This window comes from Magnolia sinica, chromosome 9 (genome assembly GCF_029962835.1).
Source record: "Magnolia sinica isolate HGM2019 chromosome 9, MsV1, whole genome shotgun sequence".
Taxonomy (NCBI): Eukaryota; Viridiplantae; Streptophyta; class Magnoliopsida; order Magnoliales; family Magnoliaceae; genus Magnolia; species Magnolia sinica.
The window spans coordinates 71742171-71761345 of NC_080581.1; the positions used below are offsets into that span (position 1 = coordinate 71742171).

General features: G+C 39.2%; 1 protein-coding gene across 5 annotated transcripts; it reads left to right on the forward strand.

The window, feature by feature from the left end:
- Positions 1–544: 544 nt before the first annotated feature.
- LOC131255648 (nucleoside diphosphate kinase 2, chloroplastic) lies at positions 545–18962 on the forward strand. 5 transcript variants are annotated; one of them, XM_058256421.1, is made up of 10 exons: positions 545–682; positions 4449–4676; positions 4809–4865; positions 5352–5438; positions 6082–6162; positions 6340–6452; positions 6550–6599; positions 14177–14236; positions 16773–16908; positions 18590–18962. In XM_058256421.1, the coding sequence occupies exons 2-9, from the start codon at positions 4461–4463 to the stop codon at positions 16838–16840; spliced, it is 732 nt and encodes a 243-aa protein (XP_058112404.1). In that variant the 5' UTR covers positions 545–682; positions 4449–4460; the 3' UTR covers positions 16841–16908; positions 18590–18962. The 5 variants fall into 5 exon arrangements, with proteins under 5 accessions (XP_058112404.1, XP_058112406.1, XP_058112408.1 ...); XM_058256422.1 differs by lacking the exon at positions 545–682 and adding an exon at positions 4141–4189; XM_058256423.1 differs by lacking the exon at positions 18590–18962 and having other exon boundaries at positions 14177–14333; positions 16773–16909.
- Positions 18963–19175: the final 213 nt, after the last annotated feature.

A 19175-nucleotide genomic window follows, 5' to 3' on the forward strand; every position in this document is an offset into this window, starting at 1 on the left:
TAAGTGTTTCTTGTATTTAAATCAAATTCTTATTTTTTTAGAAATCTCATGATAAGATATAATCCAAAATAAAAAAATTTGAATCTCAAGTGGACCATAAGAACTAATAGTAATTGACCATTAAAAATTTCCTGTGAAGCATAAAAGTTATTGAATTCGTGTGGTCTTTTCATACAAGTCTCTGTTACCTCATCAACAGGGTCGATGGCAAATAAATATTCTACTCCACCCATTAAGTTTTTAATGGTACGAATTTAGTTAATATTGTTTCCTGTGGTGTGGCCCAATTGATATTTGGATTAGCTTCATTTTCTAAATTATATTCTAAAATGATATTTAAATACGGATGGACGGTGTGGATGTAAGGAAAGTATATCAAGGTGGGCCCCGCAGTTAGGGATCCGAAACCACACCCCTGGCCAAACAGCGCCCGTTCCGCATTTACGCAGAAGATAAAAAATAACGGAGAGGAAAAAAGATGAAGATAAAAGATAAAAAGAAAAACACACAAGGGTTTGGGCTTAACTTGCTAGAGCAGATAGAGGGAAGGAGACGCTGAGAGAGAGAGAGAGAGAGAGGGAACGAGACGCTAGAGAGAGAGAGAGAGAGAGAGAGAGAGAGAGAGAGAGAGAGAGGAAAGGAGACGCTGAGAGAGGGAGAAGAAGACGTTGGGTCAGAGCAGGTAGGTGCATTTTCAATGCAGCTGCGTTTTCACCACCCTCTCCCAACTTTGAAATGGATAGCCGTTGCCTGTAACAAAGTAACCTGTGACTTGAAAAACACCTAATTCCTCTGTTACATTTCTTGCAATCTTACCTGATAGAAAGTTACAGGTTGAGACTTTGTTACCTGTAACATTTCTTCCCCAAACACAAACTGTAAGAAAGTCACCTGTAACTTTCTTACATTTTACAGAAGTTACAGGCATCCAAACGGCCCCTTAGTTGTTGTGATTTCCTTTTTTGTTTAGCGGTCGTTTGGGTGCTTGTAAAAACTCCATACCTGAAAAGAGTTTCAAGGATAATCTGTTTATATTCTTAATAATTCTGTTTCAGGGTAGGAGAAATCCCCATGTTTCAGAGTTCATGTAAAGGGATTACATCTTTAAAGACATTACACATAGCAGAGCGCAGTGGTTGATAAACACGTACTTTTTTGGGGCCTGTTGTGATGTGTACAGTACATAAAATCCATCCATCATACGTACTTTTTTCGGGTGGGCCACCTGACGAATCCATTGGCCTTAACACCTAATTGTCCTTGATGCTAAGGCCACCCGAAAAAAGGCCAATGGATTCGTCAGGTGGCCCACCTGTCATGGATTTACCTGACTTTTGGGCCCATGGCCAAACGAGCTAGTGCGGCTCTGATGGATAGGTCGGGTGTCATACACACAACATGGTGGGCTTCACTCAAAACATAAAATGTTTGCAATGAATCATTTCCCATAAATATAGAATCACATATATAATTATGTGTATACACACAAACACACATGCACGTGTGTGCACGCGCGCGTGTGCGCAATAAGAATTGTATGTTGGAACTGATTACCATGTAAAGGTTTGCATGCTTATTGATTTTGACCCTTTCAATTTGATGGGCTAACTCTGAGTGGGATAACCTAAAAAGTTGAATGGCTTTGTGTGTGTGTGTGTGTTCAATGATGTATTGTACCGTTCTTTGATGAGAATGCTGTTTGTTGATTTGATTTGTTAAAGGTCAACTGAATGGGCCCTAATTGAACACAAATCAAACATGATTTGGTAAACAATGGTCCCTTATATTGGAAATACAACAAATAGAAGATGAAAATATAAAAAAAGAAAGTGAAGGTTTACCCTTCTTTCCGATTTTTCTCATAATGGTCTAATTCGCTTCGATTTGTTGAATTCCATTCAAATCATTTGTTTCGATCCCAAAATAGGTCTATATCTAGGCTAAAATGACTTTTTAAGATTCTTCCATGGTTTAAATGAAAAGAAAAAGAGGAGACATGAGTAAAAAAAAAAAAAAAAAAAAAAATCGAAATTGGGGTTTTATGAGCGTATCGGTCTGTATTGGCCGTAGTGGTCGTATCGGCCCTGTATCGGTTTTGATACACCCCGTCTCGGCCAAGACGGGTTAGTTATTTTGATATGCCCTTGTATCGTGTATGGGCTTGTGCCGATACGGATACGATACGACTGTATTGGCCAATACGATACCAATATTTATATCCATGTTCCCAACCGTGCAATTGTCAACCAGCCTTTTCGCTGTCAACAAAACTTATCAGCAATATTCCACAAAGAGCTCCATCTATTGAGGTCTAGGATCATTTGATCAATATGATTTTTGGGCTACAGATAGGCTAACTATTGATTTCATGGTCCTGATCAATGGGTATTTCCACCAATCAAACGTGGTAGAGATGGTTTATACACGGAGTTTCAGTATATACCAAATTTACAATCCTTTGTATTATTAATAATTCTGATTCCTTTTTCACTCTTCTCCGTTTCTTCCTTTTCCAACAATGCCAAAAACCTTGCAAAATGCATGCACCCCAAACTGCAACCAGTCCTTATTTTCAACTTGATTTTAATCTATTCTTTATGATCATTCTTCATATATATATATTTTTTCTCATGATTTCCATATTAAATTTGCTATGCAGTCATTGTAAAAGGCTAAATAGACAAAACCTTATAGATAAAGCTAAAGAAAATAGTTTTAGAATAAGAGTGGAAGAAAGCAGGTAGATAGGTTTAGTGAGGATGATGAAGTGATTTATGCTCATTTGAAAGGTGCATGGAATAGACAGATATGAGTTATATAGCATGATACTCGAGCCCAGCTCAACGATAATAGGACCATGTGTGGATCAATCCGGAGCATCAACATTGTTGGGTTACATGTCTAGAATCAGAATCTGATTGGATGATCAAAATTTCGGGTTGTTGGCTTGTGGATAGGTGGTTAAAATGAAGAGAAGGCTTTGATACTCTGGGAAACTGAAATAGTTCATGAGGATGCATTCTTACTGCGCACATGTATAACATGTAACTCAATCAAACTGTCCAAATTGTGGTGTCCACTTTATATTGATTGCAGTCCAAAATTTATGTTATCCTAGGTGGACAACTGACAAACATTTGACGAACAGTGTAAGTGAAAAATGGTGAATGATCTATATTCAACAGACAGATGCCCATTAATTGGACGTTATGTTGGTTAGGTCGATCTGATTTTGGAATTGTGACCCATTCAATGTGGGTGCGCGACTTTGGATGGTTCAAGTTGAGTTATATTTACGTCATCGGGCCAGTTTCTGTGTGCATCAGTACGAATCATTAACTTTCCCAATGCATCAAATAACTCCCCGTAAAAGAAATGAGATATGATAACAATGCTCATCCTCAGAGTTTCTACATGACCGTCAAGTTTTTAGTTTGTACAAGTGGTCCTCATGCTCAATGCTTAAAAGAACTGTATGATTTCCCCCACTTTGGATGGCCCGTGCCCTAGATCTCTGACTATCAAACAGATGGTTAGAAGCATAACACCATCAACATTCATGCAGAAAAGGCCAAGGATTTGACAATCAGGATCTTTTGATGCTGGGGATTTTTGGTCCCCGGACTATCCACAGTGGGCCCGTCATCAACACCGTTGATTGCTCACACAGTCACACGTGGGGATAGGGCTACACTTATACAAACTGAAAAGAAAAATTGTAGAAATCTTCAGCTTGACTTGAAACTGAGTCGAGTCAAGTAGAAAGCTCGGATGAGTTTCTTGTGAACTTGGGCAAGTTTTTCCGATTTCTTTTTTTTTTTTTCCTTCCAATTCTCTACTATAGTTTTTAACTGAGGATATGGTCCTTGATAGAGTGGTGTGGCGGAATTGGAATCGTGTAGATGACCCCAATTTGTTCGGATAAGGCTTTGATGATGATGATGATTTAAAATATAAATAATATCCAGTTGTGCTGAATCAGGAGTCTTGGTCTTCATTCTTTCGGAATTCATGTCGAATTCTTCTGAAGCTTTTTGAGTCGATTGAGTTGTTCTCAAGTTTTGGCAATGTCTTGACCAATTAAAAGTTTCTCGAGTTTTGGCTGAATCCCAATCAAATTTGAGTCTACTCTATTATCAGGAAAATCTAGTTTGAGTTGAGCCATCTTGGATGACTCGGGCTAGTTGAGGTGAGTTTTTTCTAGTTAATCTATTTCGTGGAAGATGAATACAATGTGTAGTATGTCACTGCATTAGTAATTCCATCTGGTCCCCTCATCAAGGTGGGCTTGGCAAACATTTTGTGATCAGGACTATTGATCTGGTGGACTGACATGTGGATGAGATGTAGACCAAAAAATTGCAGTGATTGGACAACTCTTAACCATCCAATTATTATCAATATCAACGGTTCAATTTGGACTGCTGCTCCAACTATTTCTTTTGCAGGTCACTGATCGTATGGCAGCTGCTGGCATTGTCTCCCTTGCTTCTGCAGCTCCTGCTGAAAGGAATAGCAGCTTGTACTATGCTCAGAGGCTTACTGTACGCACCCATCACCTTGCAGCATTCCACCCTTCTCCTCTCCGCTTCTGTTCTCCACTTCATCGCCATGCTAAAATGCGCACCAAGAAGAACAAACCCCATATCTTCCTTCCCCACCTCGTAGCTTCTATGGTTACTCTCTCTCTCTCTCTCTCTCTCTCTCTCTCTCTCTCTCTCTCTCTTTCTCTCTTCATATATTGATTGAAAACAAGAAAATCTTTCATTTCCCTTTTCTTTTAATTCTTCATGTATTTCTAAGTTCAGGAAGAAGCTGAGGAGACTTACATTATGGTCAAACCCGATGGTGTTCAACGTGGCCTTGTAAGATTCATCCCCTCTCTGTCTATCTGTTCCTCTTTTCTTTTTTTTCTTTTTTTTTTTTTTTTCCTAAAAGCAACAAGTTTTAGGGTTGGGGCTGTCCTTTGGAAGGCATGTAACAACCGCACTTTTAATGGAATGTGGACACCTGTCTCAGATGTCATCTTTAGAGTCAAATGTCTTATTTGCTATTGGGTGGAGGGGATGCCCTTCTTTGAGTGGCTGCACCCACCTCATTTGATCAGCTTTTGTTTTAGCCTTCTCTGTCTTGGCCCTTGGCCTTTTCTTCCATCATCGTCTAAGCCTTATCCCAACTAATTGGGGTCGGCTATGTGAATCTTGTTTCGCCGTTCCTTTCTATCAAGGGCCATAACTTCAGTTAGACCATAGTTTATCAAGTATTTTCTTACAAACTTTATTGTTTGCCAATAAAAAGAATAAGATTTTATTTTATTTTGAATTGTATGTATTTTGGTTGGATTTTTTAAGGTGGGAGAGATAATTTCTCGCTTCGAGAAGAAGGGATTTCTGCTGAGAGGTTTAAAGCTTTTCCAATGCCCTAAGGAATTAGCTGAGGTTTGTTTTCTAATCTTTGTTCATGTTCTGTTGTTTTTTTGTCATTGATGGACACATTTTCGATTTTTCATTCTCGGGTGTGAGAATTATATCATTTTGATATGAATTTGATTTTAATTGGAGCATAACAATTTTATTTATTTATTTATTTATTTTTTGCTCCTTCCTTTTTCTATGTGCATTTGATGTTTCGACATGAATTTGATGATACTGGGAACTTGGTAAAAAACCCCATTTCATTTATCTTTTTTTATGTTTGACTTGTCTTGTGTTTAATGAAATTGTCATCTTCAAAAAAAAAAAAAAAAAAAAAAAAAAAAAAAAAAAAAGAAAAAAAAAAGAAAAAGAAAAAGAAGAAGAACAAAGAAAAAAGAAAAAAAGATTATGATTTTATTTGTATTTGATGCTTGAGATGAATTCGAGGATAATGGGAGCATAGTAGAAAAACCCCATTTCGTGTTACTTTCTTTTTGACGCATGAAGTATCATTCTTTTATGTGCTCATTCATGTTCTTGACACGCATTTTATGGTTTAACATGAATTTGATGATAAAGTCATGCCGTAAAAAACCCATTTTGTGTTCCTTATTTGTTTTTTCTTTTCATGAATTTCATTTTTTTTCTGTGCGTTTGATGGTTGCAGGAGCATTACAAAGATCTTAAAGGGAAATCTTTTTTCCCTAAGCTGATAGATTACATCACTTCAGGCCCAGTTGTGTGTATGGTAAACTTATAGTAATCTCTCTCTCTCTCTCTCTCTCTCTCTCTCTCTCTCTCTCTCTCTCTTCTTAGTGAATTCATAATAAGAGAAAACATTTCAACTCTACTCATTCATGAATACTTGTTTGTGGGATACCTTTTTTCCTTCTATAATAATTTCTTTTGTGCATTGGTGAGGAAGGCTTGGGAAGGTGTCGGTGTTGTTGCATCAGCACGTAAGCTTATAGGAGTTACTAATCCTCTTCAAGCAGAACCTGGCACCATTCGAGGAGACCTTGCCATTCAAACAGGAAGGTTCGGCATCTTATTGATATATAATGGATTATAAGCATGCATTGTTGATTTCTTGGATTTTGTAAGAAGACAATGTTATATGATAAATCTTGTGCAGAAACGTTGTTCATGGAAGTGACAGTCCTGATAATGGCAAGCGTGAAATAGGTGAGTAATAAAATATTTTATTAACCTTGTTTATCAATAGAATATTGTCCACATGTGTTGTGCTTGTGAAACGTAACACTCCTTCAAGACAGTTGGTTATGTTATATTCAATATGCTTGAACGGAAACTCAAGGGAATGGAATGTTTCTATTATCTATTTGTATTCCATGTGGAACTTGTCTGGTCATTTTCTTGGTCAACCATCAAGAAACGAGAAGTAACAAAAGTAAAAGAGATCTGACAAGTTGGAATGAGTTGAAATATCAGATCTAATAGTCAATCGATCAGCTATGCTACCCATATATGGCAAGGATAAGGCACATATTACTCTGCAGAAAATGAAGGGACTTTATATGGGGAAAACCACACAATGTTACTAAAACTCAGCAATATAGCTATTAAAATAAAGGGATAACAGAATTCCAGCAATGTGAGTTGCTAACTTTCTGTTAACAGAAATTTCAGCAGCCTATATCAGGAATTACGGACCTCTAAACAGCTATATTTGATGAGACTTGATGTATAATGGACATAAACAAACTAAACCCTAAACATGTAATGCATTCCCCTATAAGAACCCTAGGCATGCCAAGTGGGTTCAATTCCTTCAAGAGTATACTTTTGTGCTTAAGTATAAGGCTGGTGTAGAGAATAAGCCTGCCGACGCGTTAAGTTGTCGAGTCGCATTACTCAATTCCATGTGTCAAAGTCACGGGCCTCGAATGCATCAAAGAAGATTATTTTGAGTGTCCAGATTTTGGAGTTGTGTACGCGTCGTTGTTAGAGACTCCGTCAGGAGCTAGCAGTGAGTACTTGATTTTAGACGGATATTTGTTTAAGAGTGACCGCTTGTGCATACCACGCACCTCCTTCTGCGATTTTCTTGTCTGGGAGTTACATTCAGGAGGGGTAGCGGGTCATTTCGGTCGAGACAAGACCATTGTCTTACCTTAAGTGAGACGTGGCTAGAGTTATAGGGCAGTGTTGTACTTGTCAACTGGCAAAGCAAAAGAAATAAAATTTAAGATTATACACACCTTTGCCAGTTCCATTCATCCTTTGGCAAGACATTAGTTTGGACTTCGTGCTTGGACTCCCCAAGACTATTCGGAAATACGATTCCATATTTGTTATCGTGGACCGTTTTTCTAAAATGGCCCACTTCATTCCTTGTTCTAAGACCTCCGATGCATCTCATGTTGCCAAGCTATTTTTTAGTGAGGTCATCAAACTGCATGAGTTACCAAAAATCATAGTGTTTGACCGTGACGTGCGATTCATGAGTTACTTTTGGAAGACAATATGGCACATGATGAATACTAAGCTCCAATTTTCTTCTGCCTACCACCCTCAGACCGATGGTCAGACTGAGGTGGTCAATAGGAGCCTAGGGAGTTTGCTCAGATGTTTAGTGGGGGAGCATACCAGGATATGGGACACCGTACTACCTATAACCAAGTTTGCGTTCAATAGTTCTGGTAATTAGTCTACAGGTCGAAGTCCTTTTGAAGTCGTTACTGGTTATAAGCCTAGGAAGCCTATTGATCTTGTCCCTATGTCACTATCCCATAGGCCGTCAGAGTCTGCAGAGTCTTTTGTGCATCACATTCATTCATTGCATCAAGAAATCAGGCGAAAGATCACTACTAGTAATGAATATTACAAATTTTCTGCAGACCAGCACAAACGTTTTCAGGAATTCAATGTAGGGGACTGTGATGGTCCGCATTAGGCCTGAGCGGTATTCTCAGGGGGCCATTCGTAAATTACACACGCGTAGCGCTGGACTCTTTAAAATTATAAAACGAAACGGTTTCAATGCGTATGTGGTAGATCTTCCACCTTCCATGAGAATTAGTTCCACATTCAATGTGGATGATTTAGTTATATTTCAGGGGACCATTGATCCTTTGTCTAGCCCTTCGCCCACCTATCTTGATTCCCCAGATCCATCCCTTGATCCATGGCCTCTTCCCGACATTTCTTCCCAGCCTCTACTTCTCATACCTAACCTTTCCACACCCAGAGAGGAAATAGAGGATATTTTGAACCATCAGATAGTATCAACATTGGACGGCGGGTTTCAGAAGTACCTGGTTAAACGGAAGTCACGCCTAACTTCAAACAACACATGACTCACTCAGGAGGAGTTTTAGAGACTTGATCATGACATCCTAGAGCGGTTTAGGAGTTTTGTTTTGCTAGTAGCGAAATCTTCGCAGTTGGAGAGAGTTGATGGGGATATCACGCGTACACGCATACGTACGATGGCGACGGCAAGGAGGAGGGCCCTACCGTCGATCTAGCTTGATGGCGACGTCCAGGGAGGGCTTTCTAGTTAGAAGACTGAGTTGTGGTTCGTTAGAGTGGGCCCGATAGTCAAGTAAAGCCCATCATGAGTTCTCATGATCGTGGTCCACTAGTCTAATTAATCTCATATTTTAGGTTTTGCTTATTATTGTTATTTAGAATATTATGGACGGTTTAGATTATTTTGATTAGTTGTTATTTTTGTTTATTTCATCGCCAAGTAATAGGTTGCGCACATGGCGCGAGTTTTGGGGTATAGGGTTTTCTTATAAATAGGCAGCCATTGTATTTTTTTTTTCATTCGTTGAAGATTAATAAAATTCTTGCGTTTTTCTACTCCCCTGAGTTCTTGAGTTGTGGAAATCCAATTGGGTGAGAAGCCCTCCCTTCTTCGAAGGGCTGACTATTGTGGTGTGAAGCCATATATATCTCGATTCGTTTCCATCTTCTACCATCCATACTTCTCATCTCGTATAATCATCTACGATTCAAATCTGTTCTTTATTGCAGCAATTTTCCTCTTTACAACAAAATTCCAGATTCTGGCTCTGCAGGAGGGATGAAACTTCGGCGGAGCACACGCATAGACTGCACATCGGATTGCCATGAAACTCGAAGGTTTTGAAGCCCTCCCCTGATCGACCAGAGCATAGGAGGCGGTTTCCAGATTTGGAGCCCCCTCGCACATGCAGCCAGGCCCCTGCGCACGTGCATTAGGCCCGGCCCGCTATCCACGTGCGTGGACTATCGCTAGGTTCAGAATTTTCGCCCCTTTTATCCCTCTCGTACTTCTTTTCCATAACCTTAACCTTAGATTGCATTGTTTCAATTTGTTTACCCCTTTCTTACCCCAGGGTTCTCTGAACTGAAATTGGTGAATCCCTTGAATTAGGGACTGATTGCTCTGCATGTGTGGATAATTTTTACTTCCCTTTGAGTATCGTTTGCTTCATAATTTTTATTGATCCAGCCTTAGCCTGTGTAGGTCTGGACCCGCACAGATTCTCCTTGCTTGAATGTTTGAACTTTTGTATGGGATGTGGAAATTTTATTTGAATGTTTCTAAATTAGTTTGATCTACAGCCTGAGATCTTGCATATCATAGTTAATTTTCATATCCTGCATCAAATTTGGTATCAGAGCGGGAGGTCTCGTGTTCGAGACTCTTCACCGGGGGTGATTAATGCAGGGGCATTTTCACATCAGGCTCGAGTGGGGTCGCCTGTGGGATGTAGGGGCACACTCGGGGTGGGCGAGGCCCACGGGGGAGGTCTCGTGTTCGAGACTCCTCACCGGGAGTGATTAATGCGCATTTCACACCTGGCTCGAGTGGGGTAGCCTGTGGGATGCGGGGATACACTCGGGGTGGACGGCTTGTGTGAGGCGGTACCCATGTGATTTGGGGCCCACGAGGGGGGCTCGGCCGAGGTCCTAACCCATAAGATGTGGGGCCTGGACTATGAGATAAATGAATTAATTCGCCATACTCTAACAGTTCGAGCTTTTAGAGCAAGTGGTTAATTGTCCTGCATCATATATGCTATGAGTATGCCTTTTACATTTAAGGTTCATGTACAAACAGTGTTGCAATACGTGTTTGCTACATGTTTATGGCATGTGTATCAAGGGAATGGTTTGCAGGCAATGCTGTAGGAAACCGTTTCTGTGAGCCCATTGTGACGCCCCACTGCTGTTTGTGTGAAATCCACTCCAACCATTAGGTGCATCACCTAATTTTAGGCCCGGGCCCCAAAATCAACCGGATACATGATTCAGGTGGGCCACACCAAAGGAAAAACAGTTGTGACGGGATGCTGACCCTTGATATTATACCGGGCCCACCATGCTGTGTACGGGACATCCACTCCTATCAGATGTGTCACCCAATTTGAGGCTCAGGCCCCAAAGATCAGTCTGATCTGTGATTCATGTGGGCCACGCCAAGGGAAACAGTTGGAGAAGGAATACCCACCCTTGATTTTTGTGGGGACCATCCTGCTGTGCACGGGACATCCACTCTGACCACCATATTGTGTCACCCCATGTTAAGCTTAGGGCCCAAAAATCAGGTCCATCTGTGATTCCGGTGGGCCACACAATGGGAAACAGTTTGGAGGGTGGATGTTCAACTGTACAGTGTTTCCACTTGTGTGGCCCGCCTGAATCATGGATGAACCTGATTTTGGGTGATGCCTCTGATGGTCGGCATGGATGTCACATATATCACAATAGGGCCCACGTGGTCTGCCCCTCATTTGCTCTCATGTAGGCATCCCCTACAGTACTGCTCGCAAGGATCATCTCTACTGTGTATCATACATTAAAAATTAGCACTTGTAAATTAAAAAGTGACAGGTGAATTGAACCTGTACTTTTTGCTCTGTTCTCATGGTATTTTTGTCACGCTCCATTTCCTGATCCTTGCAAAATCAGGACAGAAATTTGCTAAATGTTGTTCAATTTCCAACGGAAAGAATTAAGTTTCCCGAATTCAACTTTTAGTCTCATTGTTCTGTACTTGAGTTCCTAGATATATTGAATGTTGAACCTATGGAGAATCTTCAAATCCTTTTGAACTGCAAGTGGCATTGATTGCAGCATATTCTCTTTATGCATTTCATGCATGTTCAAGCAAAATTCTTTCTTTACTTGATTTCCTTGTATTATCTGCTTTTCTTTCGAGATGAAAACTGAAAAGTAAAAATGTTGATACCCCTTTTCTTGTTTTGAAAGGTGGAGAAGCTATTTTCAGAACTTGTTAAATGATAATCACTGTGAGAGTATAGAGATGGAAGGAACCATAAAGTCAAACGACGCCAAAGTCCATAGATACTTTCACAAGACTAGGATATTTGAAGTGAAAGAAGCTTTGAGAAAGATGGAAAGAGGAAAGGCCCTTAGACTAGATGGTATACCGATATAGGTATGGAAGTGTATGGGAAAAAAGCCTTGATCCTTCCCAATATATATCTGATGCATATGAGGAATGAGGAAATGGTTGATCATCTTTTCATCCATTGTTTGTTTGTGAGAAGATTCTGGACTCACTTCTTTTCTTTGCTTCATAATTTCATATTAATTGGGTGATGCTGGGGTGGGTCGAGGAGTTGCTTTGGGCTTGGCATGGCGGGAGTACGGATAAATCTGGGAAAATCTCTTGGAGGTTGACTCTTATGGTGGTGCTTTGGTCTATTTGGGGAGCTAGAAACAGGAGATGTTTCAGAAATGTTGCTAAGGTAGTCAATGAGGTTATTAGCAAAGTTGGTGGCCTTGTAAATGATTGGCCCGTGTCTGTTAAAGTCGACTCGGTTTTCCTTTGAGTTAGGCTTGCTCTTTGGTTTTTGGGTTTTTGGCCTGTTTGGGTTTGTATTCTTTTCTCGCTTTACGAGCTTCTAATAAAATTATTGTTACCTCTAAAAAAAAAGCGTATGGGAGATGCTAGTTATTTTGGTTGACGAAGTTGTTCAAGAAGATTGTAAGGTTGAAGAAGATTTTAGACAAATGGAGGAAAAAGATACTATAGTACGTATTTTTAAGAATAAATGAGACATGCAAAGCTGCACCAATTATTGTGGGATTAAACTTTTGAGTGATAACACTGAAAAGAGTCATTGAGCAAAGACTAAGGCACGGGATAAATATCAGAGAATCAGTTTGGCATCATGCCAGAGGTAACCACTGAACCTATTTTCCTACTTAGATAATTGGTGGAGAAATATAGGTAGGGGAGGAAGGATATCCACTTGGTCTTTATTGATTTAGAGAAAGCTTATGATAGGGTTCCTAGAGAGGATATATTGACATGAATAAGGATATGTATGAGGGAGCAGTAAGAAATGTGGGGACCTCTAGTGGAGAGGTGAGTTCCAATTACTGTAGGCTTGCACCAATCTTTTTTGCATAGGTTATGGACGAGTTAAGGAGGCATTTGCAAGTAGAGATCCCATGGTGTATGTTCTTTGCAGACTATAGTTTTGATTGATAGGACAAGAGAAGGCATAAACACAGAGCTAGATTTATGGAGAGTGCTTTAGAATGTAAAGGATTTAAAATTAGTCGGACTAAAATGGAGTATATGGAGTGCAGTTTTAGTAACAAAAGTGAGTGAGAATGAGGGTTGTACTTTATTGTATACAACCATTGACACTCAACCTCATGTTTTTTGGCAGGTACTTAAACTAGAGTCTTAAGTTTGATTATGATAGAGAGCAATCATCTCTTATTCCATAACTCATTTCCATCCATCATGACTTAGAGCTTCCTAGAAAGAATAAGCAACAAACACAAATGATAAGGACAAAGCAAATTTTTGAAAGGAAAGAGATAAACTAGCATAGGAAAAAAATATAAAAAATTGGATGTTGAATGCGAGAACGTACACCCTGGTGAAAGAGCGATTGGTAAATCTCCTTTATTAGACGCTAAGGATGAAGATTCAGGAAGACAATGATTTTCTGACGAAGCAGGAGGATTGGTGAGAGAACATCTAGTGTAGACCTGCAAAGGTGGAGCTAAATGTGTAGATGCATTTCACCCACTGAATGATCTGTGTCAGGCACAATAGAAAGAGTAGCAGAAATCTCTCATAATTGCAAGGACTCTCCCACTTCAGGAAAGTAAGGAGCACGTTCAGAGAATTTGACATCAATCGATATATGAAGTTTATGATAGATTGGAATTTAGCATTCGTATCCTTTTTGATATGTGAGTATCCAAGGAAGATACACTTGATGACCTTCAGTTCAAACTTGTCAAGAACATGATCCAATTGATGTATGAAACACATACAACCGAACATTATTTGAGGAATAGGAAATGTGGGAATACCAGACATAAAACAGAAAAGGGGATTTACCATCTAAAATAGATGAAGTCATTTGATTTATTACATAGCTTGCAGTTAAGACTACATCACTCCAAAACATTTTCGGAACCTTCATATTCAATAACAACCTCGAGTAAATGTTGATTCTCACGTTCAATTACACCATTTTGTATATGAGGTTTGATGAATAATGCCATGAGATGAGAGATTTAAATTAAATTCAAAAGATACATTTCCTAGTATTATCTGAACATAGAATACACACCTTAGCGTTGAATTGTGTTTTCACTTCCATTTGAAGTTCTTTAAAGCAGGAAAACACTTCATAGTGATCTTTTATTAAATATAATCGTGTCATCCGAGAATAACTGCCCTCAAAATTATAAAGTACTTGAAATCAAATTGACTATCACTCTTTTTATCAATACAAGGTGGAAACAAGACTCTATGATGCATTCTTCAAAAAAAAGAAAAAAAGAAGAGACTGATGCTTGCTTAACTTGTAAGCTTCGCACTCAAACTTACATAAGATAAAGATGGAACAAGACTCTTTAAACTGCTCAAAGAAGGATGACCAAGCTTGTGATGCCATTGATGAGGTAAGATATCTGTCTGTAGTGCAACTCCACTCATTGCAATGTCGAGATGGTAAAGACCATTCACTTCATGTCTTCCACCAATCATCCTTCCTGTCATTAGATCCTGAAATTCACAATAGGAAGAATAAAATGTGACAGAACAGTTCAAATATTTTGTTAGCTTACATATAACAAACTCAAAGGAAATTTAGTAATATATAACAGTGATGACCATGAGCAGTACTCAACCTATACACTGGTTGTGGTGCATTCAGCTAATGTTACAAAGGAAATAGGAGTAGACTAATCTAACTGAGATAAAATACTATGCTTAGTAGTCATATAGCTTGAATTTTCATAATCAATAACCCAAGGAACGCTTTCGGAGGAACCAAGACATCGTACAATACTGAACAAGAGTAGTGGTGGAGGACGTATGGGTGGAATGATATTTTAGCAATTTGGCATACTAATCATTGAATAATGTAACCGTACACCTGTGGTATTTGATTCGGAATAGGTAGAGATGGGCTTGGAGATATAGCTCTTAGAACCATCATAAAAAAAATCAAACCGAAATTGCCAAAGCTGGCTTACAGTGAGATCTCAACATGTATTGACTGTGTTGTTAGAAAGATCACAATGAGAATGCTGTTGATTACCATGACCATGATCGCAGCTGCCACCAAAATCTATACCATGACCTCCCTTAGTATTCTTACCTCTAAAATGACCTCTTCTTGAATCTCTACTACCAAATCATCTACCATTGCCATGGCCACCACAACTTCTTCCATCTCCCCTACTGGATGAGGAAATAAATACTGAGCAATCAAATGTAGATGAATTCTGTGTATTTATACTAATTACACACTGAACACGAGCAGACGCTTCCATAGTGGATGGAATTTCTTTACCTCCAAGATTTTGAGCTCGCATAGGCTCAAACCTAGGACGGAGATCAGAGAGGAATTTGGCAACACGACATTTCTCTTTTTGCTGTCTCATGATCCCATAATCAATCAATAGGGATTGATATACATTTAGTTTTTCCCCACATACCCCACAACACCGAATGATATTCCTCTGTATTCTTATCTTCTTGTTGAAGCGCAAAGATGTTCTAAAGCAACTTGTATATTCGAGTTAAATTCTTCTCGCCTAAATACATTTTTTTTTTCTTCATATTATTCCCTGTTTCTTTTGTTGTTTTGAAAAAGATAGTATTTGCACTAATATGCGATTCCATGCTATTCAAAACAATGCTTTAAACTAAATATCTTCTACCACCCAACCTTCATAATCTGTTGAACTTTCAGTAGGTTTAGGGGACGTCAAATACTTCAATTTCTTTTTCCTGTAAAAAAACAATTCTATTGATCTGACCCATTGTAAATAATTTGCACAGTTTAGTTTGGTTGATGTAATTCCAAGATCCATCGACGTATGGAGACAAACTATTCTTGGCATAATTCATGACAGCTATTTTTAGGGGAGAAGAAATCAAACATACAGGAAGAACTAGAATTTAAACTTAACCAACACTTGCTTTAAGAGCTTTTTTTTTTTTTTTTTGTTAGCTTGTTAGCACACCCCAGTGTCAGTTCACACTTCACTGTTAGCCATCCCCACTAGGGATCGATACCAAGATGCCAGTGTTGAAACGAGGTATCTTTCACTCAGTCTACCACTTGAGCTATGGATCAGGGTGTACTTGCTTTAAGAGCATAAATCAATGATCACCACCACACATGTATGAACCGATTGATAACAAATATGAAAAACAGTTCACATTCATTCACGACTTTTATATGCACACTTGATCTTCAAATCTGGCTATAGACAACTTCTACACATACACACTTGATCTTCAAATCTGCCCATAGGTGCATAATGGCCCACTTTAAACCATCACGATTGGTTGTGTGCATAAGCGGGCCGCAAGTACATCTATGGACACAACTACACAACTCACCATATGGTTGTTGAACAAAGAGAAAAGGTGATTTGTGTAAACTAACCCTCAAAACTATTTAGAATTTCACCTTATAGAAATAAAAGAAGAAAGGGAAGAGAAAGAAAGTGAAAGAGACAAAGGTATGCTATGATGCCATACTATGTTCTTGAGAGAGTTTTAGGACTTTTATAATAAAAGAAAAAGTACAAATCCCCTCCATTCTAGGTTATTACATAAGCAAAACCTATGGGCCTAAACTCTATTCTAACACATTTCAGCCCAATAATAATGACAAGCCACAAGATCATCATGGTTCACCTATGAGATCATCAAGGTCCACCAACGGAAGAGAATACATGCAGGAGAATTGATAGGTCTTTTACATTTATGTTATAAGATATGTATTTGATCTGTATCTTGTCCTCTGTAGGATTATTTTTGGTATGATCTTTTATTGTGAGATGTCTTGCAAGCTAATTCTGATTGTCACACCTGTGATGCAGCGCTTTGGTTCAAGGAGGGTGAAGTAATTCAATGGACACAAGCTCAAGCACCTTGGCTAAGAGAGTGACCTTGCAGGAAGACAAAATTTTCATTGAATAAAATTTTGAAGAACTTTCAAGCACCTTTGAGTTCGAGGTTAGATTATTCTTTTCATTGTGTTTCAAACAATGTAATTTCACGAGTTTAAATTTATTATTTGGAGGCTTTTTCAATACCCTTTGAAGTTGCGCGTGTATTATTTAAGAGAACAAACTGTTAAGAAATTTACAACTCCATGACTGTTTTTTCTATCTCTAATAGCAGTTTCTAATCCTTAGCTAATTGAAAAATAAAACATCTATTATAAAAGCAAAAGGTACATCAAGAAAGAGGGAATGTGTCCATGATACAATGACTCGATCTCTCCACACCTTCTTTGGCTGTGGCGTGGGCTATTTCATTGACCTCTTTTTATCTGCATGAGCAAACAAACTGCTCTCTCTCTCTCTCTCTCTCTCTCTAAAAAAAGAAAAAAAAAGAAAAAACCAAACGGAACAAGAAGAAGAAGAAGAAGAAGAAGAAGAAGAAAAGAAAAGTGTCCAATGTATGAAATGTTCTTTTGACATTTGGGGCCTTTTAAATTGGTGGAAACTAAAAAGTAGATTTAGAAAGGAAAATGTCACATCTGAAGAGAATTGCGGAAAAGGAAAAGGTTTCCTTTTCTTTAGGTCAAACTTCCTAGCAATTCTAATATATTGGCTGATACTATCAATATATCACGGGAAATCCTAACTTGGGCCTTTTACTCTTTTGGAAGTGGAACCCACCTTATGCCAAGGTATTCCATAACGGTAACGGTGGTCGTAACAGCCACCATTGTTACCTTTACGATACGGGCTGTAATGGCTGTTACAGTCTCTCTCTCTCTCTCTCTCTCTCTCTCTCTCTCTCTCTCTCTTTTATTCTTTATTTTATTTTATTTTATTATTATTTTTTTGCTATTGAAAAAAACCTGAAAAACCTGTATCGGCCCCGTAACACATCGTTACGGGGCCATTACAGCCTTTATGGGCGACATAACGGGCTGTTACGGGGGTTGTAACGGCCTTTATGGGTCAGTTTATCTGTTACCCATAACGTGTAATGGTTGCCACCGTTACCTTTACGTAACGGCCTTTACGGCTTGTAACAGCCTTTACGGCACACCATGCCTTATGCATGGCTCCGATGGGTGCGGCATGTGGATCCCTGACTATGAGGCCCACTGTGATGTAAGTTTCTTAATTCCATGCCGTCCATCTGTTTTTGAGAGCTCATTTTAGGGCATGATCCCAAAAATGAAGTAGATCCAAATCTCAGGCTGACCACACCACAGGAAACAGTGGTGATTGACCATTAAAAATTCTTGTGGGCCACAACTTTTGGATTGAGCTGACATTTGTGTGGTCCCTCAATACAGGTCTTTTTGACCTTATAAACAGGTTAGATGGCAAATAAACATTATGGTGCCCCCAAGAAGTTTTTAATGGTGGGTATTCAATCACCACTCCTTCCTGTGGTGTGGTCCACCTGAGATTGGGATCTACTCCATTTTTAGGATCATGCCCTGAAATGATCTCTCAAAACGGATGGACAGCGTGGATGTAAGGCACATACATTACGGTGGGCCCCACAGTTAGGGATCCACCCCCCTCGGTGGATCCGGGGATTCACTGAAGGTGTGCTTGCGCTTAGCAAAACTCACATGTCATCTCTTTTATTATGCTCTTACTGATGTTAACCAAAAGATGGAATGCCATAATCTGCTAATTTGGGTGTATGATTTTCAATTTTGCAGGTGCCGGAACCCACCCGAAAGGGAAATGTGGCAATGCTCATTATAGAGAAGATGGGAGTCCATCCCATGTAATGGCAGTCACGGTAAGAATTAGAGGCTGTGGTGTTATGGTAATCTTGGATGCCCGTCACCAGATCATGTGTTTTGAGTTACAGAATCAACATTATTATTATTGTGAAATCCAGGAAGACCGTTGCTGGGATTTTATATCTGTATGCTTTTGTTATGATGAATGATTTGATTTTATGTAACTTGGACCCGGGCACTTGTTGATGTCGGGAACATGGTTTGATGACTCTTCGTGTCGACTTGGTTTCGATCATGAAATAGGCATTCACTGGTCGTAGAAATTGATAAAAATCCCTATTTCTCACTTAAAGTGTTTGTAATCTATTTGTTGATCAAGTGGGCCATGCGTGCATACCTTTCAAAAGAAAAAGTGGGCCAGACATGCACAAATAAATGGACGTTTTAGATGAATGGAACCAACGGTCAAAGATGGATGGGTTGCCTAATTGAAGATTGGAATGGCATATTTTAGGATATGGCACATTTACATATGAGTTGGGTCTGGTTGTGCCGGGGT